Below are 12,872 nucleotides of genomic sequence, written 5' to 3'. Positions count from 1 at the left end.
CGTTGCGAGAGCACCTAGGACATTTTGAAAAGTGAAGTACAATAAATGTGAGGAATAAACTGTTCTTGTTGAAACATGGTGAATTAGTTTTTCATAACTTTGTGTTCACGATACAAAATTTTGCGCTGTTATGTGACATTAAGTAATAGTCCTGCAACGACGAGCACAAAATGTTGTTTTGTATATGAAAATAAAATCAGTCCTTTCGATGTGAAGAAGTTCCAGATATTGTCTGGAACTGGTTCATCAGATGTGAAATCTGTTAAAGAATACTGTAGTATTTTTTTCTGGCTACTGTAACTGTCTCAAAACATTTCAGAAACGCAATTTGGAATATGCTTGAATAAAAGAAATATGGAGGCAATCAAAGATCAGAAATGCCAGAGAGCTTATACACAAACACCAGCGCATTAATGTGCCATGATCAACACATGCATATTACCTTGAAATGTAGAGACTAACCGTATGTCCCACGAACATGTATTTACTACAGATATTCTGCTTAGTATGGATGCCAATGGTGTCATTCTAGGAAACAGTCGATTTCCATCTATGATTACTTTCTGTCAGATTAGCGTATTCAGCACGGAAACTCCCATTGATCAGCTAGAAATCGTAACATCAGTAAGAGTAAAGTAAAGTTTGTTATCTCTAGTTTACTTGCAAGTCGAAATCCACCGGCAGTATATTGCTATAACCATGGCACATGAATGTTATTTGATTTTCACGACATTCAAATGAAGTTATCAAAATGGTTATTATATATTTCATGCACACGCTAACAGAACACTGAGCACCTACAAAAATCAGGGAGGATCTTGCATGCAACGTCAGTTCTACCCTGCTCACTCATTATTTTATGAAGTGTTGACATAATATGATCACAAGCAGGACACAATCGATAACAGGTAAAAACAATACTTTAGTAAATAACTCAATACTGAAGCACTTCTGTCATGGTATTGTTGATACTGGAACCTTAGTAACACTCTTTGTTCCAACATGTGGCTCACAACACTCAAATTATGTGTTCGGACATGTTCGATTGTCGCACTGTTTATGATTGATGAAAATGCGATAATTGATTCATTACTCGTTTATTTAAAAACAGTGAACCGAGCAACGTGTCTTGACATGTTCGACAAATTTTTATTGTAACAAGTAAAAGTCTGGCAGCCTACCATTTTCCTTCGTAGGGAACCAATATGTTGTTCGGAAATTCCTGATGTAAAAACTTCCCAATCGCTGGAACTCACGCAGTGGATACATTCTCACTTTATCGATTAATACTTTTTCCATTACGCCAAGAACAAGCGTCTTTAATGGAAGCGAATGCTATTACTACGTTGAGAGCAAGCATTAGATAAGCGATTTCTACTGTGAAAATACTCACTCTGAAAAACGCGTGGCACGACCTTGAAAACAGGCATGATGTTGATCAAATCATGCATATTTCAATTTAGAAGTGTGATATAGAGTACGCATTAAATTAGAGGACTCTATGGGATGTATAAATAAGTCAAGAAATTACATTTCAATTAAAGAAGGAAGCAACGTAAGGATTTAGAGCTCCCTCAACGACGAAGTGTTTAGGGACTGTGCACAGACCCGGGATGGCGAAGGATGGGAAACGAAACTGGTCGTGACATTTGTTTGTGGGGAAACGCTGGAAATCCAAATCTGGGTGGTCGGACAGGAAAGTTATGGGTCGTTCTCCCGTAAGCCAATGTCTCACCAAGGCGTCACATCTTTCGGTCATTTTGTTGAAGTGCAGTACAATGGAATGAGCTTACGTCAACAAGTGTTGTTGTATTACAGTAGTAATATTAACTACGAAATAATCTAAAACATTAAGCTTAGGAGTTACTATGAAGATCCTCTTCACAGTTGTAAAAGAAGTTGCTCAACAGAAAGTTAACACCACACTGAACTCTGCCACATTATCCACAAGACACTTAGTATGCTCTGTCAACTTGTTGGATATGTGTAACACCGCGTATCTGACTCTTTTCTGTACTGATGTCAAGCCTTGAAGTTCTTTATTGCGTATTTCTTCCACTCCGTGTAATGCTGATTTAGTACCCTCTCGGAGTTCTCTTTCACAGTGCGAGATTTTAAAGGACCGCCCTCGCAACTCACACCGATGAAGAGTGACAGCCTCAGTTGGCATTTGGAGCTTTATTGCCAGTTTATAACAGATCCGAAGCGTAAAGTCTCTTTGTCCACGGTGGAAGGGTTCGCAACACCAGAAATCCCTTCCATCATTAAAAAAAATATTGCTCAGAGTCAATTAAGTGCTTAGCTTTTAAATAACTGGCTCTTCATTTTATTTGTGTAAGCGTACTCTCTGCGTCATTGGTTAACACTAAGTATCCGGTCACTTCGTAAAAAGAACTCATTAACAGTTTGAATATTTTTAGTTTATAGCCCATTAGAGCCCCCTTGTCGGGTATCAGCACACGCAAGATGCAACGATTAAAAGTACTCCGCAGTAGTTATCGTTGCCTGTCCCAACCTTCTACAGATTTAGTTCAAATTACTCACTACAGCGAGAGACACGAATCCTTCAGAATTTTGAGTATGTGGAGCGCTTTTAATACTTCATCTACAGTATAGTGCTGTGACAATCACACGATCAGGCCTTTTGCGTCGTAGAGAGAGTCTGGAAACCGGATTAGGATATACAGCGATTTGCCTACCTCTGTGTATGCTACGAAATACTCTGTTGATTATGTAGTCTGTCGTACTCCGCATCTCGAGTAGAAACGGACCCACGTCGCTTCAGTACGGTATAGGAAAGGTGGCTGCAAATCGCACCTTTTATTTACGTGAGAACGCTGTTGCACTCGCAAGTGATTCTTTGTTTCCAAGTTGACGGACCTATCACTGTCTGCTGTGATGCTTTACGGACGTAATCCGTATTTTAAAATGGGTTCTTAACAAACAGATGGCACCCGAAGTCAAATTCGCTAAAATAGTCAGTGTGGTGATACTCGAATCGGAAGTTGCTTATTCAAATCTCAAGAGAGGAAGAAATTTTTCTCATCCTAATTTGACCGAAAAGGGAAGGAGAGCTGATGGCTTATGGTTTATAATTACCAGAGCGGATCTCATTGTTCTAGAAAAAGCTCCAAATATTTTTTCTGAATCTTATAATGTGATGCCTTGTGATATGTTGAAGGCAATCTGTGCAATACTTGCGGACATTAAGATGAGCTCCCCTGTTGACTATTTGAGAAGACTGGGTTATGTCCAGACACCTACAATTAATTTCCCGTCGGTTAAATCGTGAGCGATGTCACTGAATAAGAGACGACTGTATGTACGTGAAGGTCAGAGGTGAGACTACTCCACTGGATATGCGTCTAGCTAAGCGTTCAGTTCAGTTTCGTGTTAACAAGATCAAAAACAAACTGCTGGAATCGTGTCTTTCGTCATAATGAGCCAACGAAGAAATGAGGAAAAGTTCGTTCACTGCCTGATTGTATAGGACCATAGTCGGAGCATCCAAGACGGAGATTTCGTAGAAGTTCTCGGTGACAACGCTCACGTTTCTGACTTTGTTCTGAAATGTAAATGTCAGGAAAACACTAAACCGAATAACCGTCGTTGTGGTAGAACTGAAGTTTTCGTTACTATTTCTCTTAGAGTAAGACTTACTGTACCAAAATTCACTATGTACTCTTCATTCTTGCCACGTAGAGCGCAGAATTTTTGTGGAAGCTCAGTGACAGAGCGCTCCTCCGATAAGAGGTAAACTAACTTTTCACGGTAAGACTCAGTGGACTTGATTCATTATCGCCAAGCCATGCTGGCGAGCATGGAGGTGGCAGCACAGACGCACCCTTAGTCAACACGAGAACACAGCAGGCGAACGGTACACACTACTAGAATTACTTGAAATTAAAATTACGAAACGAGTTGTAGGTGAAATTAAATAAATCTGGCTTTGCTCTTAGGCGTTCTAGGCCTCCATTAATAGCTTTGGAAGGGGAAAAACGGATACCTATACAATACGAAACCGACCGCAAATGTGGTACGGTGACTTCTGCGTATAGTACTAATTCCAGAACAACACAAACCAATATTTCGAAGACTGGCACTCAATAACCATGCGCACGACACAGCTACTCTCCTGCCATGAACCCATGGAAATTGATCACAATCCTCGGGCTTGAAACTTTCTGGATTAAGTACACATTGCTCTGAGCTCTCATCAATTGCCATTTGTTGTGAATATTTCAGTCTGCTTCACTCACTGGTTCTCAATCGCCTGACCAAGCGCTGCTAGTTCACGGGTTCTGCTTACTTTCGGAAACTTAAGAACTTACTTTGATGGTTGGCAATTTGTTAAATGCGAAAATACCATAAAATATTGATTTTACGTATTTATATCACTGCATGAAGGCGTCATTCCAGCTCATTTCAGCTGACCAAATCATCCGACGATCTATATATCCCACCTCAAAGTGTTCACTAACTTTTCCGACAGATGATAACAACAGTCATACGTCTGCTTCACACAAGATCTAGGTTCAGCTGCCTTCCCTGTCTGTAGTGTATTTACTTACTAAAATGATTAACTGCACCACTACCTATAAATCGGATATTACATCAACTTCGTTGCTGACTCAAGTCAGTTCCGAACAAAGAAATTGATATCGTATTTTAGAATCTTAAAGGATGTCCTCACAGAACGTTGCGTCTTAAGTGTGCAATCACCCATAATATTGTTATTGAACTAGATCTGCTAGACGAAGACAAATCTGATCGTATTTAAAAATAAAAATAAACCAGATACCCCTTAAAGTAAAAAATTATTAAATAAGATGTAAATGTGAAGAAAGGCATTAGTCCATCAGGCTGCGTTTTAAATTATTGTATTTGCACTTCTAGTTTCGGCAAATGACGATTCACAAGTGTATCTATAATAACAGAAACGCGCACAATGTATCCACATTTGTTACTATAGATAAACTTGAGAATGTGCTGCACCCGGAAATGTTAATACAAATAAAATAACTTAAAATACGCCCTCGTGTAATAATGTCCTTCAAGTTTCCTGAAGCCGTGAGCCCCACCCAGAAGACAATGTAAATGTTTATTATTAAGTGTATAATATCGGTTCTAGATTTTTAAAAAAATATTTGTCTATTTAAGGTTATTAATGGTTTGATGCCGCTATTCTACTTGTTTCAGTATTGATTTAAATATAATTTTCCAATCCGTCCGTCTGTCCACACTGCGGTAGTTTGACTCCTTGTGCCGTCTGAAATCCTCATTTGGTCTGATGTTGGATGTTAGGGTGCAGAAAGCAAATCACATTTCAGCTGTGAAGGAAATAATTTAATACAACAATGCCCCACATGGTCCGTTATACCACTTACAACACTGCGTGGTTGTGTCTTGATATAAGTGTTAGTATAATGTTTCGTGGACACAGAATACAGATTCAGTCATATATGTTAATATTGTTCATTATATAACGACTCAGAAAATTAACCGCAACAATGTGCTCTTATCATATATGTTACATGTAATCAAAATCCAACTTAAAATATGATATACATTTTGCTTATGACAAAACATATTATAATCTGAACGATTCATCTAGTTATCCATCTTCATTAGACGATCAACTTTTATATACATTTCTTTTGAATCCATATAATCATGTTACAATTTGAGCAGAGAGACCGTGACACACAAATGCTCTCGTTAATTGTATATATCTTTCATTCCTGAAGAAAACTTTTTCAAGTCACACATCAAATTACGTTTCTACTGTTACAGCACGTTATTCGTTGGCGCTATTGACTAAGAGTTAATATGAGATAATGCTAGTGAGTCCTATCCAGTCGTCATAGTACGACGCAGCTACATTCTCCTTAATACGTCCTCGTCACACGTCACACTCATTTATGTTTTCATGTAAACGCATTCGATCTGATTTACTGTTGGTTTGTTCCACAGTTCCGCCCTGATGGTGCAGAAATGGGAAACGGCATTGTAGCAGAAGATGGTACAGCTGTTATAACTGAGAAGGACGAAGACTCAGCGGTGAGTAGTCTCACAGTTATTCCACGGAAATATTACTACCAGTACACAGTCATTACTAGTAAAAGCCTGAATCCACAATACCAATCAAATGACAGATAACTACCCGTAGAACTGTGAAAGAGACAGAAGTGACCGAAACGAGTTTAGTTGTGATAAAGGGGGGGGGGGTGGAGGGGGTTGAGACCCTCATTCATAATGAAAACAAAATCTTGTTTTCATATTCCAAATTTGACTATGATCTATTGGAATTCCTGAGGACTTTGATAAGTATGGATTACCTCCTCCCTCAATTAGCGATTTCTGTTTTGATTTCTAAGGACTTCCACCTGTTTCAAGAGATCGTCAGTTTTCCTAAGAGTGTAGAAAAAAATCTGTGGGACTCATATTTTTATTTATCAACATCACTTGTAATTAAATTTAAGAAGTATTGTGAACTGATAACATAAATATGCCTAGTTTACTTATCATTCTGTTTGTTTATCATTTGTTGTGGAGAGAAATGACGGCTTAAACTTTCAGCTCTGTACATTTGATTCTCATGTGTTGTCTGTACAATTATGTATTCTATGTAGACATGCCTTCTGGTGGCTAAATAGAGTACAAACTCTGGAGACCAAATAAAACAAACAAACAAAGTCATCAGAAACGTATCTTTTTGATGGAATTTCGAGCTGTCGGTTAGTAAAAAAAACACCATAGTAAATAATAGTTCTTTTGACAACGGGCTCGAACTATCAATTAACCAGATACCCTCACGTAGAATGTAGGTCTTTAGGGAGCGTACTCGAGCTGTCAGTGAAATGCCCTAGAGTGAAGTGTACTTTGTTGGCAGCGTTACAAATATCACTTTCTTTAGCAGAAGCTAAGGTACATACCGAATGTTTTCGGTAGAGTTACCGTTATATTGAACTCCAGCATGACGGTTATCCTGGTGTTCTAAATCCTACGCCCAATTTTGCCGATTTTTAATATATGTAAGTGAAGTACTGTAAATATATTCAAAACGATAGCTGATGCCACAGTAATGTGTATGTAAATATATTCAAAACGATAGCTGATGCCACAGTAATGTGTATGTAACACACTGCAGATACCACCTTCAGATATGTGGCATCGTTACGAATTTGGTGTCAATTACAACTTCTTAGATAATGTGTGTCTTAATTTCTTATAACACCCTAATGTATCTAAGTTTTGAGATCTCGTTCTAGCGAGCAGTGATTACACTGATAAGCCAAACCTTATGATCACATGTTTAATAGTGTTTTAATCAACTTTTAAAAAGCGAAAGAGCAGCGATTCTGCGTGGCGTGGACTCGAAAAGTCCTTGATAGCTTTACGGAGGTATGTGGCACCAGATACCTTCAGACTGAACACTGAATTCCCGTAAAATTGGGGCCGATGACTCGTAGGCTCCGCTGCGGTTTGATAACGTATTCATCTATTCGTGTGGAAATTGGAAATTTGTGGTATGGTCTTATGGGATGAAACTGCTGAGGTCATCAGTCCCTAGGAATACACACTACTTAATCTAACTTAAACTAACTTACGCTGTAGACAACACACACACCCATGTCCGAGGGAGGACTCGAACCTCCGACGTGGGAAGCCGCACGGACCGTGACAAGACGCCCTAGACCGCGCTGCTACCCAGCGCGGCGTATTCATGTGTTACGCATATATTTTCAGATAACATGGATAACATCAAGTCACCTACGCGAGTTCATTATCACGCTGCTCGTACCACAGTATCATGATTCTGGTCTTTTGACACTGACAATTATCCTGCTGGAAGATACCGCTACCGTCTGGGAAGACATTAAGCATGGAAGAATGCATGTGGTCGCCAATAATGTTCATGCAGTGCACAGCCGCTTGGTTCCTTTGGTTACTACCAAAAGCCCATGGAAGCCCAGGTAAACGCCCCCAATAGCATAAAACTACTCCCTCTGGCACGAGTTCGTGGCGTGGTGCATATTTCGAGCAGCCATTCTCTTTGATGACGACATACCTGGACGCGAACATCCATCTCGTGTAACAAGAAACGTGGTTCATCCGAACACGCAATACGTTTCCACTGATCCAAGTTGCATTCTCGATGATCCCATTACCACTGCAACCGTAACTGACGATGTTGTTGATTCAACACTGAAAAACTGTTGCGGAACCCCGTTTCAACACATACGGCGCACAGTGTGCTCCGAAACACTTGGACTTGTGCCAGCATTGCACTCCGTCTTCAGGTCTGTCACAAATCACCACGTATTCTACTTTACACAGCAGGCAAGACTCTGACTTCCACTTTCTGCGTTGAGGAGTAACTTATGGTTTCACTGTCCTACAACAACTTTCCATATATGCTCATGACAGTAGCGCGTGAACATCCGATCTGCCTCGCCATTTCCTAGATGCCTGTATCCAGGTGCTGTCAACGTAATTAAAGACTCTTTTGCGAAACTCCCTAATTGTTCTCCATTCCGGCTCGTAAGTTTGAAATTTGGCTCAAAGACGCCTATAACCTTCCCCTGTAATGGTGCAAAAGTGTGGCGCCCTGCGGAGTCACCGTCGACTTTGGCGACGAGGGGTGCGACATTGATAAATGTCTGAATAAAACGGCAAGGAGTCCCCCTAACATCTATGAGTTCGGCAAAACCGTCGGTGGCACCCGCCCACATTTATTATTTAAAAGTGTGCCTTTAGAAAGAAAACATGTGACATACTCTTAGGCACCTATTGGCAGGGCGAGACTTAAAGCGACTCTTTGTCGTTTTATTCTCACATCTGTCGCACCTCTCCGTGATCACACCACAGGAGCGCATGAAAGAGGAGTACCAAAGCATAAGAACCTTTGCTGCTTCGGACCACGTTCAAATTTCGTCGAAGAATGGTTTTGAACGGTTCTAGTGGTTCCACTCTGTACACCAAAGCAAAAGTTGCGGTCGCTCTGCACTCCAAGGAGGTGCGATAACATTCAGTGGGGTTGCTGGCCCACGATGTCCTTAAACAGGTGCTGAAACATGTCAGCATTATCACAGGTTGTAACAAACGTCGTCCTGTTGCTCACCACACTTGCGAACTGTCGTTTTCGACCGTCAGAAGTGTGAGAATCAGTGGCACAAGGAAACTGGTGGTTTCACTGACGCCTGGGCGTGATTTCAAAGGTGGGCATCGCGATTCTGGCCTCCACCGCAGATGTGTCAAAAGTAGTGGTGAAGTTTGGGTAAGAGGATATGAGACGACCTTCCGATGGTATAATGCGTCCACAGTGGCGCTGGGCAAAACTCTCGTGAAGTTTGGTGCCAATGTGACACAATTTTACACCTTGCATGAACTTATGTGCTCCTGCCTTTTTTCAACATGAGTCAACACCTTTCACTTTGAAGCGTCGTCGAGCCAGACGGTGACGTCAGGGCTCCACACTTTTCCATCATGACAGAAAAATTGTAGCCACCTTTTAGTGAAACTTCAAACGTAGGCGTCGGAGTGGGAGACAGTTAGGAGCTTTCAAAAAAGTGGTTCTTTGAAACTATTGCACAGTGCATTTGAACTTTGTGAGAGTTGCTTATGTCAGTGGTTTTCCTCATTTGTGGCCCATATCGTAGGTACAATGATTCTTTTTCGTCTCATTTCCGCATATATGCTTTACTTACCGCACCACGTGCTCGCGGCACCATCAGGTGGCATTCAATCTCGCATTGGGCACTGGCCATAACGTTTGGATTCACTAGTGTAGTTCCCTTACGATTCTGTGACTTACTGTGTACCATGAAACTTACAATTCGGTAGCATCGTTGTAGGTGAAGGACATTTACCCTAATAGTTTTAGAAAGTTGCAGAAAATTAGAAGACCTCTCTAAAACCTGGTGGTAAACTCTGAAAATCTGTGGCTGCAGTTAGAGGAGTTGAATCACATGAAAGGTACTTCAGAACGGAGTCAGAAAGAGTTGCAGTTCGTCCAACCTGTTTTTCTATCATTACGTTGTGAAAGCCGCAAAGGAGATGAAAGAGCAATTTGAGAAGAGAGTTAAAGTGGAGGGAGAGGAAATAAAAATACGGAAGTCAGCCGAAGACATAATTCTGTTAAATATGTCAAAGAACGTGGAAGAGCAGTTAAACAGAATGATGTCTTGAAAAGAGGCTGTAAGATGAGCTGAATACTAACAATAATAAATCTTATCACTGATATCCTTTCACCTAGAATTTTAATCCCATTCTTGTGCCTTTCTTTTACTTTCGCCATTGCTTCATCGACGTATCGACTTTTCGAATTAAATCAGGTTAAGCTGAAGGAATTAAATTAGGAAATTAAATACCATAATCAGTAGATGAATTTGGTTATTTGTGCAGCAAAATAAGTGAAGATCACCGAACTAGGAATGCTACAAAATTCGTACTGGCAATAGCAAGACAAGCGTTTCTGAAAGAGACAGTCCTTAACATCAAATATAAAATTAATTGATGAAGTGTTTCCTCAAGGTATTTATCTGATGTGTAACCTTTTACGGTTGTGAAATATGGACGTTAAATGGTTCAGGTAAGAAGAGGAGAGAAACTTCCTGCAACGCGAGAATACTGAAGATCAGATTGGTAAAGTTGATAATGGATAAAGAGGTACTGCGTCGAATTGGAGATAAAAGAAATTTTTGGTGTAATCTAACTATAAGAAGGGAGCGGTTCATTCGATACACCCTGAAGAATCGAGACATTGTCAGTTTGGATGTGGAGGGATGGGAAGGAGCAAAAATTGACAAACCAAGGCTTGGCTACATTAAGCAGGATAAAACAATATACAGAAGAAAGGAAAAAAAGTTAAGGATCCGTTAGATGATCAGTTTGGCTTTAAGAAACGTAAAGACTCCAGAGAGGCTGCTCTGACGTTTAGGTTAATAATTTGAAGCAAGACACATTCATAGGATTTGTAGACCTGCAAAAAGCATTAGACCGTTTAAAATGGTGCAAGATATTCGACATTCTGAGAGAGATAGAGGTACTCTATAGGGAAAGATGGGTAATAAACACTATGTACAAACACAAAGAGGGAATAATGAGACTGGAAGACCAGGAACGAAATGCTCGGATTAAAAAGGGTGTAAGGCAGGGATCCAATATTTCGCCCCTACTGTTTAATGCATACGTCGCTGAAGCAATGGCGAAAATAAAAGGGAGGCAGAAGAATGGGATTACAATTTAAGGTGGAAGATATTACTGAGAAGATTCGCTGATGACGTTGCTACCCTCAGTTAAAGTGAAGAGGAATTAAAGGATCTGTTGAATGGAATGAACAGTTTAATGAGTACAGGATAAGTATTGAGGGTAAATCGAAGAATGACGAAAGTACTGAAAAACAGCAGAATTAGATCAGCGAGAAAGTTAACGTCAGAAATGAGGATCACGAAGCAGTGGACGTTAAGAAACTTCTGCTACCTACGCAGGAAAATAAACCACGGCGAACGGAGGCGGATGGAGGCAGACTAGCACTGGAGGAAACGGCGTTTCTGGCCAATATAAGTCTACTAGGCTTTAATTTGATGAACAAATTTCTGAGAATGTATGTCTGGAGCACAGTATCGGACAGTAGTGGAACATTTACTGTGGGAAAACTGGAATTGAAGAAAATCGGAGGATTTGAGATATGGTGCTGCAAACAATTGAAAATTATGTGGACTGACAAGCTAAGGAATGAGGAGGTTCTCCGGAGAATCGGCGAGGAAAGAAATAGATGGAAAACACTGACAAGAAGTAGTGTATCATAGAAAGCTGTAGAGGCTGAAAACTGTAGAGGGTAGAGGGAGACAGAGATTGGAATACATGTAGAAAATAAGGTTGAAATTGCTACTCTGAAATGGAAAGGTTGGCACAGGAAAGGAATTCGTGGAGGGCTGAATCAGACCAGTCAGGAGAGTGATGACTGATGACTTAAAACAAAAACCTACAGGATCAAGCGGATGTTGGATGCAGTAGCTACGCCGAGTTGAAAAGGCTCGCAGAGGACCATGGAGAGCTGTATCAAACCAGTCTTTGGACTGAAGACCATACCAACCTGAATCAGATTTCTGGCACTGAATTCAGATACTGAGGGGAGGATTTTGTATCAATAGAATGAATCTTCACTCTGCTGTGGAGTGTGCTATGATCTGAAAGCCCCTGGCAGATTATAACTGTATGCCGGACAGGGAATCTAACCTGGGATCCTTGCCTTTCACGAGCAAGTGTCCCACCGGCTGAGCTACTCAAGCACTACTCATGACCCTCCCTGACAGCCTTATTTTCCGCAGTACCTCATCACTAACCTTCCAAACCGTAAAGCTGTCACCGGGTCGCGTGTCGTGGTTGGGTAGCTCAACCGGTAGAACTTTTGCCCGCAAAAGGCAAAGGCCCCAAATTGGGTTCCCTTGCCGGCATACAGTTTTAATCTGCCAGAAGTTTCGTCTTCCCGTCTTGCAGCTTGTTTTGTGTTATATTTTCCTTGTTGTACTTGTACATAGTTGCTTTCTGATTCTTCACCTATCAGATCGGTTTCGAAATTACTACATTATTCAAGTAGAATTACCTCACCTTGTGGAGTATAATTGAAGGTTGGTGTTATCGAACGGTAGTTAGCTTGGTGTCCTGTATATTGTTGAATACTACTTCTTCAAGGACATGTTCGATTCGGATTCACTACTTTTCGCAAGTGGTGAAACAAACTGGGACACGAAATCCTACAGAGCCACATCCAATATCTTTTCATTCTTCACTTTTATCAGATTAGCCTGTCAAGCGAAAAAGCGGAGCTGTCGGCCTGACTCGACTGCGCGCGCTGTATATCAAAC

At 40.7% G+C, this 12,872-nt stretch overlaps 1 protein-coding gene across 1 annotated transcript in view; it reads left to right on the top strand.

Moving 5' to 3' along the window:
- The window catches only part of LOC126146011 (adenylate cyclase type 3), a 923,811-nt gene that overhangs the window by 697,072 nt on the left and 213,867 nt on the right, over nucleotides 1-12,872 (top strand). The window contains exon 8 of the mRNA XM_049915594.1: nucleotides 5,974-6,060. Within this exon, the coding sequence (XP_049771551.1) occupies nucleotides 5,974-6,060 (87 nt within the window). The remainder of the gene's footprint in view (nucleotides 1-5,973; nucleotides 6,061-12,872) is intronic.

The sequence above is a fragment of the Schistocerca cancellata genome, chromosome 2 (assembly GCF_023864275.1).
Source record: "Schistocerca cancellata isolate TAMUIC-IGC-003103 chromosome 2, iqSchCanc2.1, whole genome shotgun sequence".
NCBI classification, from domain to species: Eukaryota; Metazoa; Arthropoda; class Insecta; order Orthoptera; family Acrididae; genus Schistocerca; species Schistocerca cancellata.
This window is presented reverse-complemented; position numbering and strand designations above follow the sequence as displayed.